Below are 22,059 nucleotides of genomic sequence, written 5' to 3'. Positions count from 1 at the left end.
CTTTTTAATACCTCAAACTGTTCTATTACACAAAATATTAACTTCAAGCAATGTTTTTTTGTTTGTTTATCGTTACATTACTGAATGCTGACTTTCCCTTTGTCCTATGACCGTTTACATGTGTCATGTAAAGCATTATCTTTGTCATGTGAACATTATCATCATCAGCTCTGGTCTTCAACAGCTGCCTAATGTCTGCTCTGTATTTGGTACTGAACATGACATAAAATATGATCTTCTGATCTGCCTCACTAGGGAGGACCAAAAATGTCCTTTCCTACTTTTAATCTGTCAAATAAAAAAATGTTCTCCCTGTAAAAATGTCAAATACCTCAGCTACTTCCTTGAAGAAGACATGATAGTATAAATTTAGAAAGACATTGCTAGAATATGTTCATGCAGGCTAATACTCTGTTCGAAGTGTATGGTACACAATTCTACACAACAAACCTTTGGGTTACTTATAAGAAAGCAAGCATGGAAAAACTACAGGTACAGTATAACCATGAATTAGGAAGCTTACTTCAAAGAGCTTTATGGCCTAATATGACTGAAATGTTTGTAGATTGTAGATCAACCCCTTAAACTCTCTACTCAAAAACCTGATGAATAAATGTATATGTCTGTCTGCCGCAGAAAAACATATTATTAACAGTTTGATCCACATTAACTGTAGATCCACCAGGTAATATAAACAATTTGGATCCAGGAACTAACTTACTTTGGTGTCAAACATTTTCAAGATAAACAAACAACAAAAAAACGGATCGATTGACTATTGTCACAGCTGTTATCTCGACATGATTATTAACTTGTTGTCAAATTAACAATTTTATCCCATTTAGTCACATACAAGGTTTATTTATCTGTTTTCAATAAAATCTCTTACTTTTTTTGGAGCTTATGTTTGATTTCTTAACCATATATTGCTGAGTGTAACTTCCTTCTTTAGATGGCCTATTTGGAAGAGCCCTATTTCTGTGGCTCACTTCTCATTAAAATGCTAATTCATGACCACACAACTCTAACACCAGATTTTACACTTGAGTTCACATTTAAGATGAAATTGCTTGGGTTTTTTTCATAAATAAAACCATAAAATGCATTAAAAAAAACAACCCAGAAGACGTCAATATTGCTGCCTGAAAGCCTAATCACTGGTGTTTTAGCTTTTATCTCAAATGCATGTATTGGCTAATAATGATCCAGAATAATACAAATTTAATTGAAATCAAAGCATCTTTAATGTATTACAAAAAATATTATAAGATGCTATTTAAATTGGCTTAAGGTTTTAGTTTTGCAAGTAAGTTAGTCAGCTGTTTTAAAAAGAGATGATGAAGAATGATATCTACCAGTGGTGTTAGTCTTTCAAATCTCTGGTAGTTTCTGTCTTCTTTAGTTCTGTATCAAAGAGAAGTAATGCAAAATGCATGTGGCCTGTGGCACTAAAGATGCTGCTCCACCACTACAGGAGTGTCTGCGTGCTAAAAGCTGGAAACATCTGTGTGAACACATGGCCTCTTTCCAAGCTTGTAGACAATGTCTTCATAGCCTTAAGATAGATGTCCAAGGCAATATACCTTGCCCCAAGGCCATGCTGGAATGGCTTTGAACATCTGAAAAAACCTTGAGCTTCCAGCAATAACCACTTTGAATATTCTAGCTTCACAAAGAAGGATTGAACTTCTGGCTTTTCTTTGACCCTGGCTTGTTCTTCTTGCGGGATCGATCTGACAAGTGCAGAGAGAAGCTTTTAAAAATGATTAAAAATAAGACTAAAACGATGTGCAGTGGCCATATTTGCCAGATCTTTTAAAGGGAATTTTGTGTAAGGATTGCACAGTCACAACAAAAAAGGTCCCTTCGCTTTTGTTGTTGTTCTATAATTCTGTTAATAGCCCAAGGTAAAGATTTATCTGCTCCTGTCAATTGAGCTCAGCTTCAGAATAAAGCACCAAGGTCACTTTTTCCTTGCCGCGCTCACAGGATTAAATTGTCATGTCGCTCTAATAGGCAGCACAGGGAATCATTAGTCCAGCTCAGCTGCCTGACTGATGGGCATTTCAGTCCAATCATTGGAGTGTGCCGCCACGGGCCAGCCGGTATTGACACTGTGTCAGGACTGAGAGGGGACGCCTTCATCAAGCAGGACACCCTCAACATTGATTTGACAAGCATTAGTAATGACCCCTTGTTTTGGTAAAGGATCCATGCTTATCCCAGCTGGCAGTGATGCACTCGGAATGCTGCATCGTCATGGAAACTATTTTCATGAGCCAATGCCCCTGAGCTGGAGAGTTTGTGTCCAAGCAGATGAGAAAACTATCTATTCGTAACTACTTCTACGGCTCGACCTGTTAACTCTGTGATAACCAAAGTCAACATGAATAAGTACACAACTGTAGACCAACGGTGAAGTTCATGCACACGTAGCTTTCAGACGAGTCCTGGGCAAAGTGCAGTGCAAGGGCCAAAAGGGGCCCTTTTGACTTTATCAATGTTGCCCTCCGTACCCATGCTGAGAGAAGTAAACCAACCTATTTCATGATGTATAAATGGAAAAATTACGTCTTTATCAAACACACCATCAAAACTCACGAGCAACACAGCTAAGAGAAGTACAGCTAAATGGGAAGAATAAAGAGATAAATTATTGTGAAAAAAAATCATACAAACAATCAAATTAGATTGTAAGAGTTGATGCTGATCTACGCGGATTTCTACTCAAAATATAAGGTCTTATTGGTCATAGATGATAGATATTAAAAAGGTAAATTAAAAACCAAAGGTCACAAAAGAGGTGTTAAAGGGCAACTAGATTTCATTTTCCTCAAAGCGGGGCTTAAAAACATTTTTTATGTAAATATTTAAATGAAAAGAGAGTTTTGTACAGACAGACACATACTAATGAGTACATTAGAGGTCCAACATCTATTTACGACAAATACAAATATTGGTCAGCTAACCCACTGAAAATGTGTTTAAACAAACATTGACACACACTTGGGTATATTATATGAAAGTCACAGATAATATTATAAAGTCATGCAGGCATTAAATAATACAATAAAGAGACTAAGATTGAAGACAAAACATGAGATTTAATTGGTGCAGATACAAAATGAAAATGTACAGTTTGTACAAAACATTACGTTCAGGAGCTTGTTGTGTTTATTATGGATCTTTTGATGCTTTGAAACAAAATAACACAATGTCATAAAAACTAGATTTGAATGTCTCCATTAACAGGACGTTTCTAAAAGGAATAATTGTTAAATGAAAACACACAGAAAAGACATGAAACATAAAACTCGTCCAAGGTCCCATGAATAATATAAACTGTCACTTATTTTAAGACTATTTCATGATCATCCACCATTAAATCAACAGCTTCCAAATGCACATCATTCAAACACATAATTTGACTTAAAGAAACGAAAAAAGAAGTAAAAAATGAATAAATAAAAAGAAGCCTCTTTTCGCAGCAGTGGGTCTTCCGGAGTCCTTCGTTGGCTTCAGCACTGCCTGGCACATCAGTAGAACTACAGCAGGAGGGCGGTGAAATCACAAATCCCAGAATACTTCAGAATCTTTTTCCATAAGTTAAAGTGAAAAAGCCAGAATACAGTCAAAGAGAATTTTCTGTGTGATGTGGAAATAAAACAAAAGCTGAATATGAATGAGTACCACAATAAGACAGGAGGATGGAATATATCACTATAAACATGTACATCTTGTTTTATGATAGAGCTGCTTTTATAGTTGTATTTGTTTCATGAAATGATTGAATTGTTGATTTAAGATTCAAGGTGGAGGACAACAAACGAGTCCTCCAGAACGATCCTGTGCCAGGCAGTGCTTTCAGCCAAGAAGGACTTGCCCACTTCATGCGATATGTGGCTTTAGATATGAGTCATGTCACGTGTTTTTAAAGTAGGTCTGTCTATGTTTTGGTCTGAGATAATGTCAACAACAAAACAGCTCTATCATAGTTAGAAATGGAAAAATATAGAAATATATTTGTCTTACACTATACTCTTTCAGATTGCAGATACGCATAAGAGATCCAAGATCGTGTCAGTGACATAACAATGAACACGAAAAGGCAAAAGAAAGATAAGACTGATATCAATGAACAAATATAAGGCTGGAACCTGGTGTCGTTCAGATGCAGACACAGGCTGTAATAACAGTCACAAATGTTGTGAAGTAGCTCCGAATGGCAAAGAGATCGCTAACGCTGCCATTGTGGCGGGAATCGCATTTGAATGTAAATACACAGTTCAACAAACTATACACAATAAACTTGCAACACAGAGTATGGGTTTCATCAATGAGCTAAAAAAAGGCAACTTTTATAATTGCACGATAATAGTTAATGTCACTTTTCAAACTAATTTGCTTATTTGTGTTTTGTGTGTAAGTGTTTGTGTGTGTTTCCTCTCAATGACCTTCATTCTCCAGAACAGAATTGTCCTGGAGTCGGGTCAGCAGCTGATTGTCTATATAAGTGGATACAATATGTTTGCTGTAGCAGTGAGTGGTAATTCTTGATGAAATTGAAAAGATCTCTCAACGCAACTCCACTGTGTGTTGAGTTCAGCATTCGTCCTCTGCCTCTCCAACTCTCGGGTGGAATCAAGCTGCTTGTTGATCTTGACTGAGCAGGATGGTTGATGGAGAGCGTAAAGCTTCTGCGGTTACTCATAGGTTCATCTGTACACGGCATCTTTTCTGTGGAAAAAAAAATAAAAAAAATAAAATAACACTGCCAGGTCGGCGCCACAGAGCCCTCTATGGGCCAGCCACCACCAAGTCTGGTATTTAATTTACTTAAACTAAACTTAAATACTTACTACTAATAAAGAGAGATATTAAAGCTCTGAAAGTATTCACTAGTCAACTACGAAACACAATAAGCATGTCCTTGGTTTTACTCTGGTTCAGAATGGTAAACCCTTTTACTAACCCACCAGAAAAAATGCAATGAAATCCATTTTAAAAGATATGCTTCGTGCAGGGAAGTAGTGGAACTCTGTGGATCTAACCCATGACTGTAACCACAATTTCTAACTTCTTATTCTCACAAATGTGTCATTTACTATAATTAATAGCAGCATCCACTGGAGACATCAGCTTCAGCTTTCTTTTTGCTCATAATTCCAATTAAAATCTTTTTTATTTGTCGAAAATCTTATTATTTAGTATAAATAAACCCTGTTCATTAAAATGTGATTATAATTATATATTAAATGTTTCTCTGAATAATAGAATACTTTGGGCTTATTTAATATCAATATAATATATATTTAAATATATAAAAATGTCTCACATGTGTAACTAATGCAGGATGAAACAATTCATTTAAAGTTGTAAAGAGAAATTTGATATCCCTAAATTTCCTACTTTAAACCTGGACAACTGAAAACATATTACACATGTTGCATATTTGAATTTCTGTGTGTGAACAAAGTGGCCAGTTTGATGAACAGTGAAAAAAAATGTTTTCTTTTTAACAATATAGAACTTTTGCTTGTATCTTGTAAGTGATATGGAAAAGTAGTCAATCCTACTTTTGCTTGTCTCGTGGGTCTCTGCTCTTTATTCGGTTAGCACGGTTGGTGGCAGGGATGGAGAGGACGGACGAGCTCTTCTTGCTGGAAGAGTGGGAAGAATGGGAGGAATGCGAGAGGCTGGTTCGAGACTGGCCAGCATTGTGGTCAAACTGCATCAGGCAGAATATCAGATCCGATGGCACCAGCTCAAATGCATATGGCGGGTTGGTAATGACATACCTGAGGGGAGGAACAGACGAGGTGAGCTGATGTCGCATTAGATGTTTGTGCAACACCTAGTTACCGTTTAGTGCACTGGCTCTGCATGTTGAGGTGAGCGTCTCTCAGCCGATAGATGCCGAAACATAGCATGTTGTATGTTTTTAGGGCTTTACAAAACAGGTCCCCATAGCAACCACCATCCTGCAGACATGATTTAAATGCAATATTGGCTCCAGTTTGTGTAAGGCGCTTTGCAAATAGTTATGACTTACTTACATTTTAAACTTGTCAAGTCGCACAGCAAGTTAAAGCGAGGACCAATGAGAGCCCACACCAGAACTTGATTGTACTATAATATGTCGTCATCATAGTTTAAATTTAATTTATTTTTTATTTTATTTTAATTATCAGTAATTAAGGCATAAGTCCAAAGTGAACTTCTAATGATCGTGCTGTTAAGGGTACAAAAAAGTCACAATGAACAAGGCATAAGCACTTTATAATGGTTAATCAGTGGCTAATTTTTTTATACACATATAAATAGGCAGATTATTAAAAGTTAATAGCTGTTCCCTATTATAAAGTGTTCGCCTATAATTTATCGCAGCAACAAAATGTGAGAGAAATCATTTTACATCACAAGACAACTTGCCAAGACAAGTCATTGTATAGTCAGATGTGTAGCTATTATTTCATGCACTAAAAGCTACCTCTTAGCCTTTAAGAAACACTTTTTTGTCAAGTTAAAATTAAAGTGAGTTTAAAATGTACTCACACAAGAATAGAATATGTCTAGCTTTAGTAAATGAATTCACATGAGGAAAGAGGATTTCTTATTTGTAGTATATTTAATTCAGTTTTTCATATTAATAGTCTAGAAAATGTGTCATTACACTCTATTACTGTCATCTGTGACGTTGCATCGACACACTAGGATCTCAGCTGCTTGTTAGCCTTGCAGAAGACAAACCATGAAGGTGACAAGATCATCTTCTTACCCCCAGGTCAGCGAAGGGTCCATCGTACAAGGCCAGCTGCGCCACGCGACACCTGTCCCTGTTAGCAAGGGTCTGTGGTGTGCTGTAGCCGCCCCGTAGTGCATTCTCCTCGGCAAGCAACCCCTCCAGCTCTGGGGTTGCTCCACCGGTTACCAGTGTCCGGATCAAGGTGAGGATATTATCATTGAAGTATGTCTGGAGGAGGAAGAGAGAGAGAGAGAGAGAGAGAGAGAGAGAGAGAGAGAGACAGAGAAGACAAGATGGATCTTTACCAGGTCAACTGAAGCTTGTCAAAGTGGCAGGCGAGCATTGCTATCTGAGCTCACTCGAGCGTCACATCACACTGTGGTCTGAGTGAAAAGACAATCCAATTACTGCAGTGAACTCTCACTTCCATCACAAAGAGTCCACAGTTTGGCTAAAACCTCTCAGGATGAAAAAAGGAGGTTCATAGACAGATGTTATTTCTGACTCTTAACTATCATTACGTTGATTTAAGAGTAGGTATTTCCTTGTTCCTTCCCTGTCAGTCCCTTGTCTGCCCTAGCTAGTTCACCACAGTGACATTTCCTTCAGCTGCTGACAGCACTATTGACTCTGATGATGGATGAGAGCTGTCCATTACGTGGCATTACCTCTGTCGACACTGGAGCGCACTCGAAGGCAGCTTTGTTCTTACCTCACTCAGACTGAAAGGCAGACAAATGAAGCCATCGTACATAGAACGACTGACTTTCATGTCATCTCTATTCCATCCAATAAGAAAACATTTGGAGAGCAGAAGAATTCTGCTATACGTCCTGACAGAAGAGCCCAATCTTTTTGACAGCTTTAGATAACTGCTCAGTTTGATAAGCCATCTTACAAGGATGTCCATCAAAAGCCCTTTAAATCAAGAGAAAGGGTTGGAAGGCGAAATCAATGGTGACTTACGGCGCTCATTAAAGAGTCCAACACACTGACGGCGAACGCTGTCCCACAGGCAAATGGCTGAGTCAGGTACAGCTCTGTGTCTGGATCGTCATCATCATCTTGGTCCAAAAACTGAACATTTGAGTCGTTGACTGCAAGAATGAAACAATCATTATATTTGCATCCAGGACTGTGAACACAACATGGATGACATGCTGGAGCATGTTTGAGATGCACATGGGAAGGGAAGAAGGCTTCAGATATGGACTGTAAAGTGAGAGCAAATTTCTCAGTACTTCAGTGTGATAACAGTCTTGTTGCAATCTACTCTACATTCCATATCTGGCTGCGCCGTGCACACTTGTGACACCATGCATAAAGTATGGAACATAGTCATCATCCATGAAACCAATTGTCATTGTCTTGTTAATCCAGGAGAGGCCCTCTGAGTAATACATGCATGTCAAAATAAAGTATCTCAGCATTCCAGAAGTTTCTCTGAAGACAATTCTGATAGAACAAACCATCATGCAATAGCTGGAGGAAAGTATTGGCGTAAAAATGTGTTTGAGAAGTTCGTCTTCTCAGCAGACAGTCTTAAATGTCATTTTTATCAACTGGGCGCAGATGAAAGAGAGAGCAAGAGAGTGTGATCTGACATAAGAAGCTAAGAAAACAGCCACAAGGACTTGAACGGGATCAAATGCCTTGTAATTCTTACAAAACATAAGAAAGAATAGTTAGGATTTTCAGACAACTGGCCAAAACAGGACAGGCAATATCACCAAAGACTACAATGTGCTCAAAGTGATGCCATGGTAATAATGTACCGAGCCTCTGGTGCACAAAAAAAAATCAAAAAGAAGCTGATGTGGAGGCAGCTGCAGCAGAGAACAGTGCTACATCTTACCCAGCTCAGTTATCATTTGTATGCTGGTCCCACTGCTTTTATCCTGACTGATTGAAATCACAGGTACTTTCTTGCCTGGCTTTGCTAATGGTGCTAGACAAGTGTGAGGGGAGAAAACAGTTACTGGAGCATGTCATGAGGGCGGGGAACACATCAAGAGACACTTTAAGGGGCTATGAAAACAAGCGCAACCCTGTTGGCTCACAAAAAGATGAGGCACACAATAGTTTATGTCTAATATGTACAATTCTGCATGCATAAGCTCGAACATGTGTTCATTAATTAAGAATGGGATGTGCATTGAAACTAAATATTCTACTGATGCTTAATTCATCTGTTTTTATTTATGCTCAACCTGGGACAGCGCGGTTTGAGATTCAAATTTGCTAAATATTTGGTTGAAAAATAAACCATTATACTATAAAAAACACTCTTTTTGACTTTTAGTGTGATGTAATTAGTCCTTCTCTTCTAACAGTTGGGTACAATATTATAGATTCTCGATAACCATAATAATAAAACCCACCTAGTTCTGTTATGATGGGAATATTGGCCCCAGTGGTCACAGAAGTCTGTCGGACTAATCCATGCACCGGGCTGTTTTCAGGTGAAGATCTGTCCATCCCTGGTGGCGTGAAGCCTAAACGGTCACCAACATGACAGGAAGCACACCAGTTAATGCAAAATTCAATAGATCATCAGCAGCTACAACCAGTCACATCAGCAGAACTAATGCATCAAGGCTATTTCCTCCCTTCCAAGCACCTGGCAGGCCATTAAATTGCTGAGCGTGATGTTAGCGTGTGCTTGACAAGGTCCAATATTAGCCCATATATAATAAATGTGACATGCCGCTTATTTTGTTGTTCTTCGTCTGCGTGCACCTGGAGAAAGAAACCTTTTACACTAGCAGGGGAAAAAACATGATGGATATGGAGCCATGAAATAGAAAATAAGTGACGGAAGATTGAATTCAAATTGACTTGACATTCATTGCTTTCCTCAGACTGACAGGTAAGCACATTAAATCAACAATGCTGAATTTATTATACATGGCCATGTTTTGACATCCATCACTTACTGCTGACTAAGGCAAATTCAGGGTCATACATGTATTGCAGGAATATTGACAGCAAGTCTCTTCTCTTTCGAGGTCAAAACGGTTTCTAAGAGTATTTTCCACAGCATCAGTGACCTTCTTGTGAAATAATGAACATTTTCTTAATGATGTGTAAATTCAACTTGGTGGAATCATTCTACCTGAATTTCAAAAAAACGAAACAGTCAATATCTACAGTCAATATAAAAATAATATATCTGATTATATAATAATACTCAAGCACAACTGACACTGTTCATTTTTAATTTTCAGACATCCTAATATATATATATTTTTTTTTCTGATTGACCCAGTTGAGGGCTATGGTATGCTTCTTTAAGGTTTTACGTCATATTATTACTGGTCAAATAATGAAACTCTAAAGTTATACGGAGGGGGAGAGACACATCACATATTATTGCAGTTGTAGTTGGAATGACAAAAAGTAGTTAGAGTCATTTGGAACTTTAAATTGTTTAAATAGAACCTTTTTGCAAAGGGAAACAACGAAGTTGATCAGATGAGCCTTGTCAATATACTTGACAGTAGCGAGGATATGGAGGGCGGTAGTTGTGTGTTTTGTGATTTTACAACTAGTAATATCGTAAACAGGACACTGATCTTTACGGCTCAACTTAAGTCTCTTAACAGGATGTTTTTAAAAAAAATCCATGTCCTACTCAAACATGTATGGATGTTTGTTTGTTCTTTTATATTTTTCCATGCATGCTATGGACCCCAAAATAACAGCCCTAATATCCAGGAACTCTCAATTAAATTCCAGTGGTCATTTAAGGTGAACTTTAATTCAAATAAAGCCCTTTTTTTGGTGGTAAGACGATTGCCCTTCAGATACAAGACCCTTAGTCTCTCATCTGGTCAGTAAATGTAATTCTGCAATGGTCTAAGTAAAGTAACATTTGCAAAATAACACAGCAGAATAAAGATTGAAGGATTAAATAAGATAAATGTTTCAACCCAAAAAAATCCAGGTAGAGCCAGGCTGCCTTCACAACGCATGTTACTACCAATTAAAGTTAGAGAGGAAACCAGTTGCTACAGTAACCTGAGGAATAGTCAGCTGGGTTTAGCATCAAACGTAGTGACACCAGGTCAGCCAGCCGGAGCCCAGTGAAGAATATTGTGTGTGCCAGGGCCCTGTCGCTCCTGGGCGGTGCACTCAACTATGATACCGGGACCCTTACCTTGAGAATTAGCCTGCAAGACGCCAATGCTATCGTCAAACAGCATAGACTTGATGTTAAGTGACGCCAGGATGCATTCTTTGTCCTGCAGTGATGCGTCGTCGATGTTATTCTGATTGGCTGACAGGATGACACACATGTCACATAGGTTGATGTTGACAGCCCTTAGATCGGCCCGACTCAGCGGTGTTCCCTTTGTGAGAGAAGGATTTCGTGTTACCTTTACAGCGCATATAGTTCAGTGAAAAAACATGTCTTAAAGGGTTAGTTTAACCAAAAATCAAATTTCATGATTTCATTTTCTACTCACCCTCATGTCAACTAAGGGTTGGAATTATTTTCAGAGTATTCTTTTCCTTTTTAGAGATATAGGCAAACATTTATGTTCATTTTAATGTAGTGACTGGAGCTCAGGTTCATCTGCCTCCAAAATGACTCACTTAACTTTTAAATACCTCCATGGTGCTCGCCTGTAATATCTATCAAGCATTGAAGCCTCAACATGAGGATTTTTTTCTAAAAAAGTTAAATAGATCTAAATTTTATACTTGTTTTTAATGGAAGATGCTAGGCTAGCTGAGTAAATGTTGGGCATGCGCACCGACATTTTCAATGTGTTTCAATGAAAAAAATTGATGATGACGAAACCTGAGCTACAGTCGCTACATTAAAATTGACTAACATAACTCGTAGAATATGAAAATAATCCCAACCCTCAGTCAACATGAGGGTGAGTAGAAAATGAGAATTCAGGGTGAACTATCACATTAACTTGCATATGAAGTTATCATTCTGGTCAAAAATGAAGCTAACAATTTTATTGATCGGTCATTACTCCTACTTACAGGCAGAATGGAGACTTTAGGAAAATTGTGAAGAGTCTCCCATTCCCGTTTTATGTACTCCAAGGATCCGACGAACACTATGTGTTTCAGCTCGTGGTAGTGGAAGTTGCTAGCTCTCAAGGGCATGACGAAGTTGCGAAGTCCAATCAAGGCGGATTTAACATCTCCGAATATGCAGACAACCACGTGACCACTCAAAACTGTCATGGCTGCCTCACTGCGAGTCTGAAAGCAGAGAGTAAAAATGAATGTTGGATTGATGATGGTGTGTGTATGTACCTTGAGGACAAGTGTCAGGGACAGATGAAGAGCAGTCTTACCAACACAACTTTCTCGATGTCCTTGGACAAGCACCAGTGGAACATCCCAGTGGAGTCATACTTCTTCACGTTTTCATCCATACTTTCAATCTGCTCGTTTCCTGGCACGAGGAGCGGGTCATGTCTAAACAAAGCAGAACAAAAACATTAATACATGGACGATTGATTGACATATTAAATAGACATTAATAACAGTTAATAACAGGACAAGTTAAGCTGTCACAGGGATCATCTGGTGGGTTCACAAGAGAGCCAAGCATTTGCACTCATGACATTACTTGACATTACCATTTGTAAAGTTCCATGCTCACAGAAGAAAGAAAACCTTTTATTACTACCGCCTGTTGTTGTCATTAATTTTCTTATTTAAAGACTTGGTTGACAGGCAAAATGTGATAATCTCATTTTAATCAGTTTAAAAGAACAAAGGTTAAAGTTTATCAACTCACGCTTTTTTATTTATTTATATTTATTTTGTCTGTGTATTTCTTGTATTCTGCCCTTTTCGTTTCTGTCATCTTTTCTGATGGCAAGTACCTGGAGTTAATCAAGCATCAAGAGGCCTGGAAGTACCGGTGCTGTGTACGAGGTCAACTTCGCTCGTTTCTTGTATTCTCAATCTGTTGTTCCCTTCTTCTTTTTTCTGCTGGTTAATACTTGTTTCCCTGAGCTACTCTTTTATTTTTCACTTTTGACACTCTTCTGTCTTTTCCCATAGTTTGTCTTTCTTCTTTTCAATATCCATGTTCCACTCCTGGTTTGGTAAACTCCTTTTTGTTTTCATATTATTAGTAATTGTACACCTAACGTATATATTTTATTTTTGAATACATTATCTTGATTTTAAATAATTAGAAAATAAGATGGACACACTTATTCACATTCTATTGACTTTATTTTATTGTTACCAATCTTTTATTGGTACCAATCTTTTTAAAAGTGATTTAATGTAGTTTAGATCAAAAGCATGCTGCCTTCATCTAATATGTGCTCTTATTTTCTTCATAATTCCATCCATTTTGATACAGAAAATCTAACTAGTTAAAAAAAAACCTTTCAGAAAAAAGTTACCTTCCCTCTCTCTGCTCCTGTCAAAGGCCATCTGCACAAATGCCAGCCAGACTGCCATGTCATCAAGCGGTGTGACATCAGCAGTGGCAGCAGAGCGGAAAGACATGGCGGCAGCATGCGGCGTTGACTGGCATGAGCACGGAGATGCAATTACGCCCTCTCACTGCATATAGCTTTTGACGTAGCGTGGTGCGTGGTAAAAGCTTTAACAGACCAGACTTTAAATATTTTAGCAATTTGCCCAATCACATTTGCGGAAGAAAAACTGAGGACATCAATGTTTAAAACAGAGCATCAGGACGACATTCACTAATTTGACTGAGAGCTGCGGTGAGCCGCATCTCCCACAACTGACCATGAAAGTGGCCCCGACAGCGGTATCTGTGGTTTCTGTCTTGTTGTAGTTTCACTGATACCTGTGACATAGACGTCAATGTGGTCCACCTTACATTATTATGTTACACGTCAATTACTCCTAACAAACTTGCTCATTGATCAATCCCTTTAGAACCCGACGAAGTTGCTATCTGATACATTGAACCTATAGCTGTTCCCTCTCTGCAAAGTTTTCTAACAATGCTTTTGTTTTCACAAAGTTCTGATGCGTTTCTTTTTATATAATATAGGAGTAATCAAACTGGAGGACAAAATATTGATGGTCATAATGTTGTTGGCACTAAGTTCAAACTATAAAACCCAAGTAAAAGCGTCTGTGGCAGATTCATACCTGACATCATTGTCTAAAACAAAGACAGCAGCCTTCTGTCTCCCCACAAAAGCTCTTAAATACTTCAGGCCTTCTCCCCAAAGAAGGGCATCTCTTCATAATCCAGGCTGGTGCTTTGGAAAAATGCTACCTTAAGTAACATCTTAAGAATGCATGAAAGTGTCAGCTGTAACTACCATCCCTCAGGCTGCACAAGACTCTAGCCGAAAAACCTGCCTTTGGGCTCGCATACCCCCGAGGCGAGACCTGGAAGTCCTTTCAAGAGCAACAGAGGCAGAAGATAATGTCTTCTTTTTTTTCATTTCCTTCTGTCATAGCAGCACTGATGTGAAAGAGCACAGCCATTACACAGATTATTAAGCAAGTGAAAATCTATGACATAAGAGAACTTTTAAACAAAAGTAAGCAAACATAAGCCAAAACAAGCTGCACTTACTGTATGATTTTAGGAATATTGTTGAAAAACTTTAACAATTATTTATCTTCATTCCCACCTTCTACAACAGTGTCCCTGTTACACAGCTTGGGCATAAATTATTCATTTACCCTTCTATCATTGAAGTGTATTTTCTATCGCTATTATTTTTAGGTTGTTCATTTCCATTATACTTGAATAAATATATTTAAAAATGCTTTAAAATGAACTATTTCAACCACATTAATCTACTTAAACTGATGAAGATTTTTTTAAACTAATTTCTTCAGTTTCTGAACTAATGCATATGATTTTGCTGTATTTATCTGGGCTGTAGATTATGTCACTTCAGTGTATGCCATCAAGGCTGCTTGGGAATCTATCATTTACTTTAATACTGATAAGATGATATAAACACTTAAACGTCTCATCTGCAGATATTAAAATGCTTCAGATACATTTTTACTCCTGACTTAAACTGTCAGCTTAATTGGTAGGGCTGAAGCTAGTTAACTTTACAAACCATGAGAAATGCTTTGTTCATCATTTACAATTTTTTTTTTTTTATTCTGTCACAGATAAAAATTAACAATCCAGTTGCAACTTCTCAAGATTTTACAAGTATTTGTTTTCTGCCTGAATGATTCATAGACAAATAGAGTGAGAGCGGTTAGTGGTTTTACACCTCATCTTAATATTTCATCAGAAGTCAAATGTTTCAGCACTCACTCAGTGGTGATGCTGTCACTTCAGTTTGTCCTTGTGGTGATGACGGGTGAGCCGAAGCTCTGCCAGCTAAGCTATCGCTCACTGTCAGCCACAATGGCCTGTCACTCTCCTGCACCACAGAGTCCGTCTGTAGGCTGATGGCAGACATGACGTGTGTCACGGAGCATCTCGACATGACCAAACACAATGTGACGTCCCACAATCAATTCCAACTTAGCATCCTCTTGGTCTTTTGAAATCTGTTTTAAGTGATTGACTAAAATACATATTTTTGGTTTCTTTATATTTCGAGGTTTATACTTAAATTATTTAAATAACTTAAGTATAAATACAAAATTTAATTTAATGGATTGTGTTCCTTTTTTCTAATGTTGCGTCTCTCTGAATGGCCACATCGACCACAACATCTTTTCTCTGCTGCTTATCTATGATGTACAACGTCTGATTGGTTGGCCGTCACCATTGAGTCATTATCTGGAAGTCCCACAAGATTTCGGCTCAGTCATTCTCCATCACCTTTGGAGGTGCTGTCCATCTTAACCTCAAGGTCTCCAGTTTGTATTCTGCGCAAATGTTTCTGTACTCTATACCGGATACCTTATTGTGGTGGACCATACAGGCTTTAACTGCCAGCATCTTACACCCTGCTGTTAGGTGTCTCACTGTTTCAGGGCTCTTTTGTCGGTGGTTCATCCCACGCAGGTTTTTTTTCCTCTGAACACTGGACTTAGGGTGCCTGGTCAGCAACTCTCAAGTGGCCGAGTCGATGGCTGACTCACTCTTGGCCGACAACTTGATTGCGTCCATGTGTAGGAAGTGACTGATGTTGGTTGCATTTCATAGTTTTGATTGTTGAGTGCGCCATTGAGTTTTTTGTAATCCAGGCAGTATTTTTCTGCAGTCTTCTATATATATTCAATATATATTGATTGATATACAGTATATATTGTCTTTTCACATAATATGAACCTTGTTCATGATGACCTTTAGCAACTTAATTCGGCATTAGAAAACACTTAATAATTCAGTATTGATTATTAATGTCAACAGGGTAACTTAAGCTTATATGTTCATACCTGCACAAATGACCAGAAACCTACAAAACAGGGAGACGCTTTGGGTTGTAGAAAATGCTCTTTGCTAGCTATCTAAAGTGATACTCTAGTAGTGTGGATGTTACATTGACTACATTATCCAATCTGACCTGACAAAGGCTCTTACTCTTCAACATCCAGAGCCAATCTGTTGATCATTACTTATTTACAAAGACCTAGAGGCCACGAGTCCTGTAAAAACACATTTGATACAGCACACACCCAGATGTTCCTCTCTTCGCATGTTGTAGCAAAGTCTCCCTGAGGCTACCTGCAGTCAATCCCTCTGTGGTCACCAGACCCCCAAGTACACAAGAACATATCCACCTGTGAAAGACGTGTGTTTGTTATCCTGGCACGCAGACGAATGGCCTCTACAGGGTTGATATTTAGCTGGTGGCTATTGCATTAGAAGTCCTCAGTGTGAGGGCCCAAGAGAATAAAATCACCTAGAGCCAGTGAACCCGGAGCTTTGAACCCATTCAAACAACCACCTGAACAACAATGGCCGGTGATCAAAAGAAGATCATAAGAACAACCTAAAACACGCCTAAAGGGTCCACTTGGGTTCTCTATTGATTGTTTATCGATATCCCTGTACGGGATCGAATGACATTGATGATTGAACGTCTTTCTTATTAAACGTGACTTCATTTCATTGTATCTACAGAATTGTCCAGATTATTTACATCAGCCTGCTTGAATATCCCAGCGGCCCAACACAGTAAGAGCTTAATGACACTGACTATTAATATTATCATCCAAGTAATGGCGCCAGTGTTGAGTAACAGTTTTATCTCCAGTCAAAATCAATAAGCGCTAGGATAATGTTATGGGACAAGATAAAAGCAAGGTAGCTTCCATTGTGGTGCTGCTTATTATCTGTGGTCTTACGTGCTGAGACCAGCGCACAGGGATCCGACAAAAGATGAATAGCCCTGGGCTATCTGTGCTGCAGAACTCTGTGATGGGCTGGTGCTGTCATTAGTGCCAGGCCTGTTTAAGAGCCGGGGTCGCCGGATGTTAATTCAACCCCCATGGCAGGCAGCTCTTCTGTCTCACTTCTATTCCAGAATTTCCGTGCAAGAAAGTAGGGTGATTACTTTTAACAAACAAAGCTAAGTTTAAACCTGGAAAATGATGTTGATGAGGTTTTGTTGAATTACTGGTTAAGAGCCAAAGATTACAGATTAGAGTGCCCCTGGGTGGCTGAATGAGGGTACTGTTTCATAAAACATCAGCCCATCACTATTAAATTGTACATGCATGAGAGGATTTAACTAGTTTAACTTTGATTTATCACTAAGAGTGAGAAGAAATTTCAATGTATTTCAAATGCCCTCCAAATTATTGTAAGCATTACCTAAAAACATTTAATTCTTCATCATTATTATTATTTATTTATTATTCTTTCTCATGCTAAAGGTGATAAGGCTTTAAAGATATATAGTTTTGTGGATGCTGTTAGCTAACCATATTAGATATATTGGTCAAATAATATGCTTTACAAATAACTGTTACTTAATTACTTACTAAATTGTACATATTGTTGCTGGAGCTCATAGCTAACATATTGATGTGTGTGATTTGTATGACTGATGTTCATTGTCCTTCACTGCAGGTAGATTGTAATGAAGACTATAATTTCAAAATAAATGTAATACGTGTCAATTAAAAGCACTCTTTGTTTCTAAAACAGTTCAATGAATGAAAGCTAAACTTAACACTTTTTCATTTGACACAATGAGTTTGGAAATCACTAAAGCAACTTTAACAAAGACTTCCTTTAGTAACTCGATCTCTCTACGTCTGGACCTGCAGGAAGTGATGTCATACCTGAGTATCTTTGGTGATGAGTTAGGAGAGTTCCTCATGCCACCATTTCTCTGCTTTTTCTTTGGTGATGATGTAGTCTGTTGGTCTTCTTCAACTGAAAAATGAGAAATTCAATTGATCAGTCAGTTATACTGTATAACCGGAATAGAAACGTCTTGACTAGCTTCATGTTAGAACATTAGTTCTATGACCTTTTCACTCAAATGCCTGGTTAGGCTGCGTTAGTGGTTCTACAGATATAAGTCTGTAACTTCTTCACTCCAGCTCATGACCTGTAAACATCTGGAATTCTGCTCTTGTTCCTAGAGTGAATTCATCTGAGATTGCTAGTCTAAGTGCATTTTAGACTAACACAATTATGTGTATGCTCCTGCCAGAGTGATGTATAGTCATCCCTGCTGCCTGGAGGACATCATATTCATTACAGGAAGTGACACATTTTGTTGAACAGGTACATCCTAGGACAAGTTGCTCAGTAGTTTATCTAACAACTCTTGTTTGAGATCACAATGACGCCATTATTAAATTAATAATGGGCTCAATTGTTTTGTTTAGCACAGGCACTCACTAAAGGGTTCAAGTCCAGGTGTCATACTACTCTGATACAGACCACAGTTCAGGGCAGCCGGCATGTCTTGGAGTGACATCCTAATGGAAGTAGAAGAACAGGGAGATTCCAGTGGCAGCAAGCTGCTCCGGCACACTAGCCCTTTACATCTTTCTGTGCCTCTTTAATATTTAATGTTTCACAGCTGACAGCTGCACACGTCAGTTCATTAGTCAGGAATGCCTCACATGCAACCACTCCGGCCTGGCAAGCACATGCATCAGTTGTGCTGTTTGTTGAGTGCCAAGCGCGCCTTTGTCCAGCGGGTACATCTGCCCTTACAGTGAACATGGCCGCCATTGTTGGAGGGATTGCGGTGGTATCTGTACTTCATTGGCACGCTGCGTGCTCGGCGGAGACATTTGGCCTCTGTTGACATTCCTGGCTGTCTGGAGACACTAGGTTTAGGAGCTGGAGGCTCAGTGGAAGGTAGAAGACTCCCTTTGCGGTTGTTGACCAGCTGGACGGCCAGTGCTCCAGCACGGGGTGCCGTGCACACGTCACTGCAAGGGATCTGATTGGACCTTGCTGACTTACAATGGTTGAGGGAGCTGTTGCTCACTGCTAAATAGAGTGGAGTCAGAACAAGAATTGTCAACTCTGAACAACAGTGAACAAACCAGTGAACAAACAAACTGTGAACAAACCAGTGACAAACATGTCCTGCAAGGTTGTTTTAAAAAAGTCAACTCAGGTAAAAAATGGCTTGAAAGTGAAAAAATGTCTTCTTTTGTCCGCGCTCTTAAACACAGCTGGTCATTTTCATTTGTTTTAATATAGTTTAATCAAGACTTTTAACCAAAGCATGATGTCTGCCTGTCTATGGAGAAGGAATGTGTTTGGATGAACATATTGTTATTTAAATTGTTTTTTTACTTTAAAAGTTCAGCAAAAACAATGACTAACCACCAGTTTATACATTTAAAAAAAAGGAAATAAGTTGAGTGATGATAGTTCCAAGTAAGTTTAGGTGAGTTTATTTTAGAATTTTTTTGTATATTTGTTAGAATTTTTTTTTCCCTTTCAGTGATCCAGTTTTAAACTGAAGGTAAAAACTGTTATTGATGTCAACTTCCCTTCTGGCTGCTTAGAAAACATATAGATAAAATGAATGAAGCATCTGATAAATAAGTTTGGTGGTAACATGGTCATGCATGTAAGGCTGTGTAGTTAAAGGACCTTTTAAATAAATGTGATTCATGAATGTAATGAATCTAGTATGCACAGCAGATATGAATAACACTGTCAAAATGTTACCTAGTGCTGCTTTAACATTTCTGCCCAATGTGGGAAGAATAAAGGCATTTTTTTAACACCTGGACTTTAGATTCAACATTTATTACGTCAATAAACAATCCAGATTTTAAATCCACCTCTAGGTAAATTTAACTGTACAGGTATTTAGTAGTTTTAAAACAAATGCACTTAAAAGTTATTAAACACAAGGTACTAACTCTTGGTCACTAAATAATCCATAGTCTTCAATAGCTCCCGGCGGAGAGATGCACAGTAAGTATGGTATAGAGTGATTCAGGTAATGTGCTTTAAATTTTTCATCACGCTTTGATTCAAAGTGACTTCACAAAAGAAGTGCAGTGGTGAGGTGTGAATAAAACATAGTGTGACTCTTATCATAATTAAAACAATACCGTCCATTTTAGGGGCTAATGCTTTGTGGCACACCAACGCTAATAACTGAATAATTAAATCATCTCATTTTTATTAAACACCACTTAACTGTTTGGCATAGCCACATGTGAAATGTTGGATTTGACATTTACTTTGATATTTATTATAACCATGAATTAGTAAATATGCTTTCAGGTGTTCCTGGTCATTGTTATGCCACACGGACAAGGAGGTGACAATGTGGATTAAACCAGCAGCAGCTGCTGTGTCGCTCATATCTCAACATGTTTGTTGAATAAGAAGCAAACAATGTATACAAATAAATGTGTTTCATCCAGCTCAGAGCAGGAGAGCAGAGATGATTCCAACAGTCAGCTGTCTACTAGATTATCATCGCAGCACTGGACCTCCACCGTTCATCTGCTTCATGTCAAACATGCAGCACACTTGTGCTGGGAAACACAATATGGCAGATCAGCTGCATGTCACAAATCCTGGTCCTGAAGAGTCACACATCTGTAGCGCAACATCGGAAGATAAGACGGGTCGATCTTAAATGTCATTTCCTGCAGGTTTAACCACAAAAACAAGGACTAAACTCACGTAGCAAAACAAGGAAAGGGTCTTTCAAGTGATGTATTTTCTAAATTTAAGCAACTATTAATTCATATATTCATTATACACAATATATTTGTGTGTGCTTGTGTATGCATTCACATTTCTTTCCTATTGAAATGTAAAGTGATCATATTTACATTTCTTTGACAGTATTTCAACTAGCTATACAATCTTTTTGTGCTTATTATTTACTCTAAATAATTACTCAAAATATTCCTTATTAATTTGACTCATGCTCAGAGCCACATTCAACATCAACGGTTTCAATGAGACAGTGCTTGTAAAAATTAAGCTGACCTTTTTATAGATGTTATTTGATAAGAAACGTAAATGAATCAGGGTGGGGGGCAGGTGGAAATACAACAAAGGTCAGGGTCAAAGAAAATGAAGGAAACAACTTACTTGACTTGATATATCCATTGTAGCTGTTTTTAGCTGAGAAATTAAAGACAAAGGGTCAACACACAGAATTGAAATTAACAAACAAACAAGACGATTTTACAAACTGAAATCTCAACGGTAATTGAGGATGTTTTCTCATAACGTGTTCACAAAAATTAATATGTGTATGTTAACAGACCAGGACTCTGATTATTAAAACACATTAGGTCAACTGAATGATACATTTTGAAATGTAATCTAGTTAGATTGGTTACTTTTGAAAGTATTCCCAGAATAGTAAAGCTTTTTTTGTATATAAATCGGTGTATGTAGTAGCATGTTTACTTGTTACAATCTTATCTTGTCCATGTAGTTTTTTTACAATCATACACTTAAGTAATACACATTTCACTGTATTCATCATACATGTACAAACATACAATATTTCTAACTATAATCAATTTTTACATGTTTTTTATATAAAACCTAAAAATCTAAATAACAATTAGACTGTTTTAACCTTACGATGAAATCTTCCTTCATGTAAAAGTCATTGCTGTTTTCCTTTGCACTGCCTATTTTTGTTTTGGTTGTTTGGAAAACCCAGCTATAGTAGCATAGTGTAGAAGAAAGTTTTTCAAAAAGTTTTAGAATCATAAGAAATGTGTTGAAATATAAATCCACTCCACAAGCAGTGAATGTGTTTCTTTCTATTTCTATTTAGAGCCATATTTGTCTGTAACATCAGATTTAATCTCAGGTCAACATGCTGGGGTCTGGAGGCAGAGTAGGAGCAAAGCATGAATACAAAAGCTACATCATCATTAGCTTCTGCAAATATTCTTTATTCCTTTTCCCCCAAAGCTGGATGTTTTTGTAAGTC

The 22,059-nt window shown here is 38.0% G+C and overlaps 1 protein-coding gene across 4 annotated transcripts in view; it reads right to left on the bottom strand.

Annotated features, from left to right (window-relative positions):
• Window positions 1-3,103: 3,103 nt before the first annotated feature.
• The window catches only part of LOC148078172 (calcium-activated potassium channel subunit alpha-1a-like), an 85,013-nt gene continuing 66,057 nt past the window's right edge, over window positions 3,104-22,059 (bottom strand). For 2 of the 4 annotated variants that reach the window (XM_087792736.1, XM_087792735.1), the window contains exons 19-30: window positions 21,198-21,230; window positions 17,942-18,035; window positions 12,070-12,193; window positions 11,750-11,974; window positions 10,905-11,097; window positions 9,127-9,240; window positions 8,601-8,693; window positions 7,712-7,842; window positions 6,779-6,973; window positions 5,863-5,981; window positions 5,577-5,798; window positions 3,104-4,737 (exon numbers count right to left, since the gene is read on the bottom strand). In XM_087792736.1, coding sequence (XP_087648862.1) covers window positions 4,716-4,737; window positions 5,577-5,798; window positions 5,863-5,981; window positions 6,779-6,973; window positions 7,712-7,842; window positions 8,601-8,693; window positions 9,127-9,240; window positions 10,905-11,097; window positions 11,750-11,974; window positions 12,070-12,193; window positions 17,942-18,035; window positions 21,198-21,230 — 1,565 coding nt within the window. In that variant the 3' untranslated portion in view covers window positions 3,104-4,715. The remainder of the gene's footprint in view (window positions 4,738-5,576; window positions 5,799-5,862; window positions 5,982-6,778; window positions 6,974-7,711; window positions 7,843-8,600; window positions 8,694-9,126; window positions 9,241-10,904; window positions 11,098-11,749; window positions 11,975-12,069; window positions 12,194-17,941; window positions 18,036-21,197; window positions 21,231-22,059) is intronic. The other 2 variants (XM_087792739.1, XM_087792738.1) reach the window with 1 other exon arrangement.

This window comes from Callionymus lyra, chromosome 6 (genome assembly GCF_982586985.1).
Source record: "Callionymus lyra chromosome 6, fCalLyr1.hap1.1, whole genome shotgun sequence".
Taxonomy (NCBI): Eukaryota; Metazoa; Chordata; class Actinopteri; order Syngnathiformes; family Callionymidae; genus Callionymus; species Callionymus lyra.
Note: the sequence above shows the minus strand (reverse complement) of the source record. Positions and strands in the feature narration are given on the sequence as shown.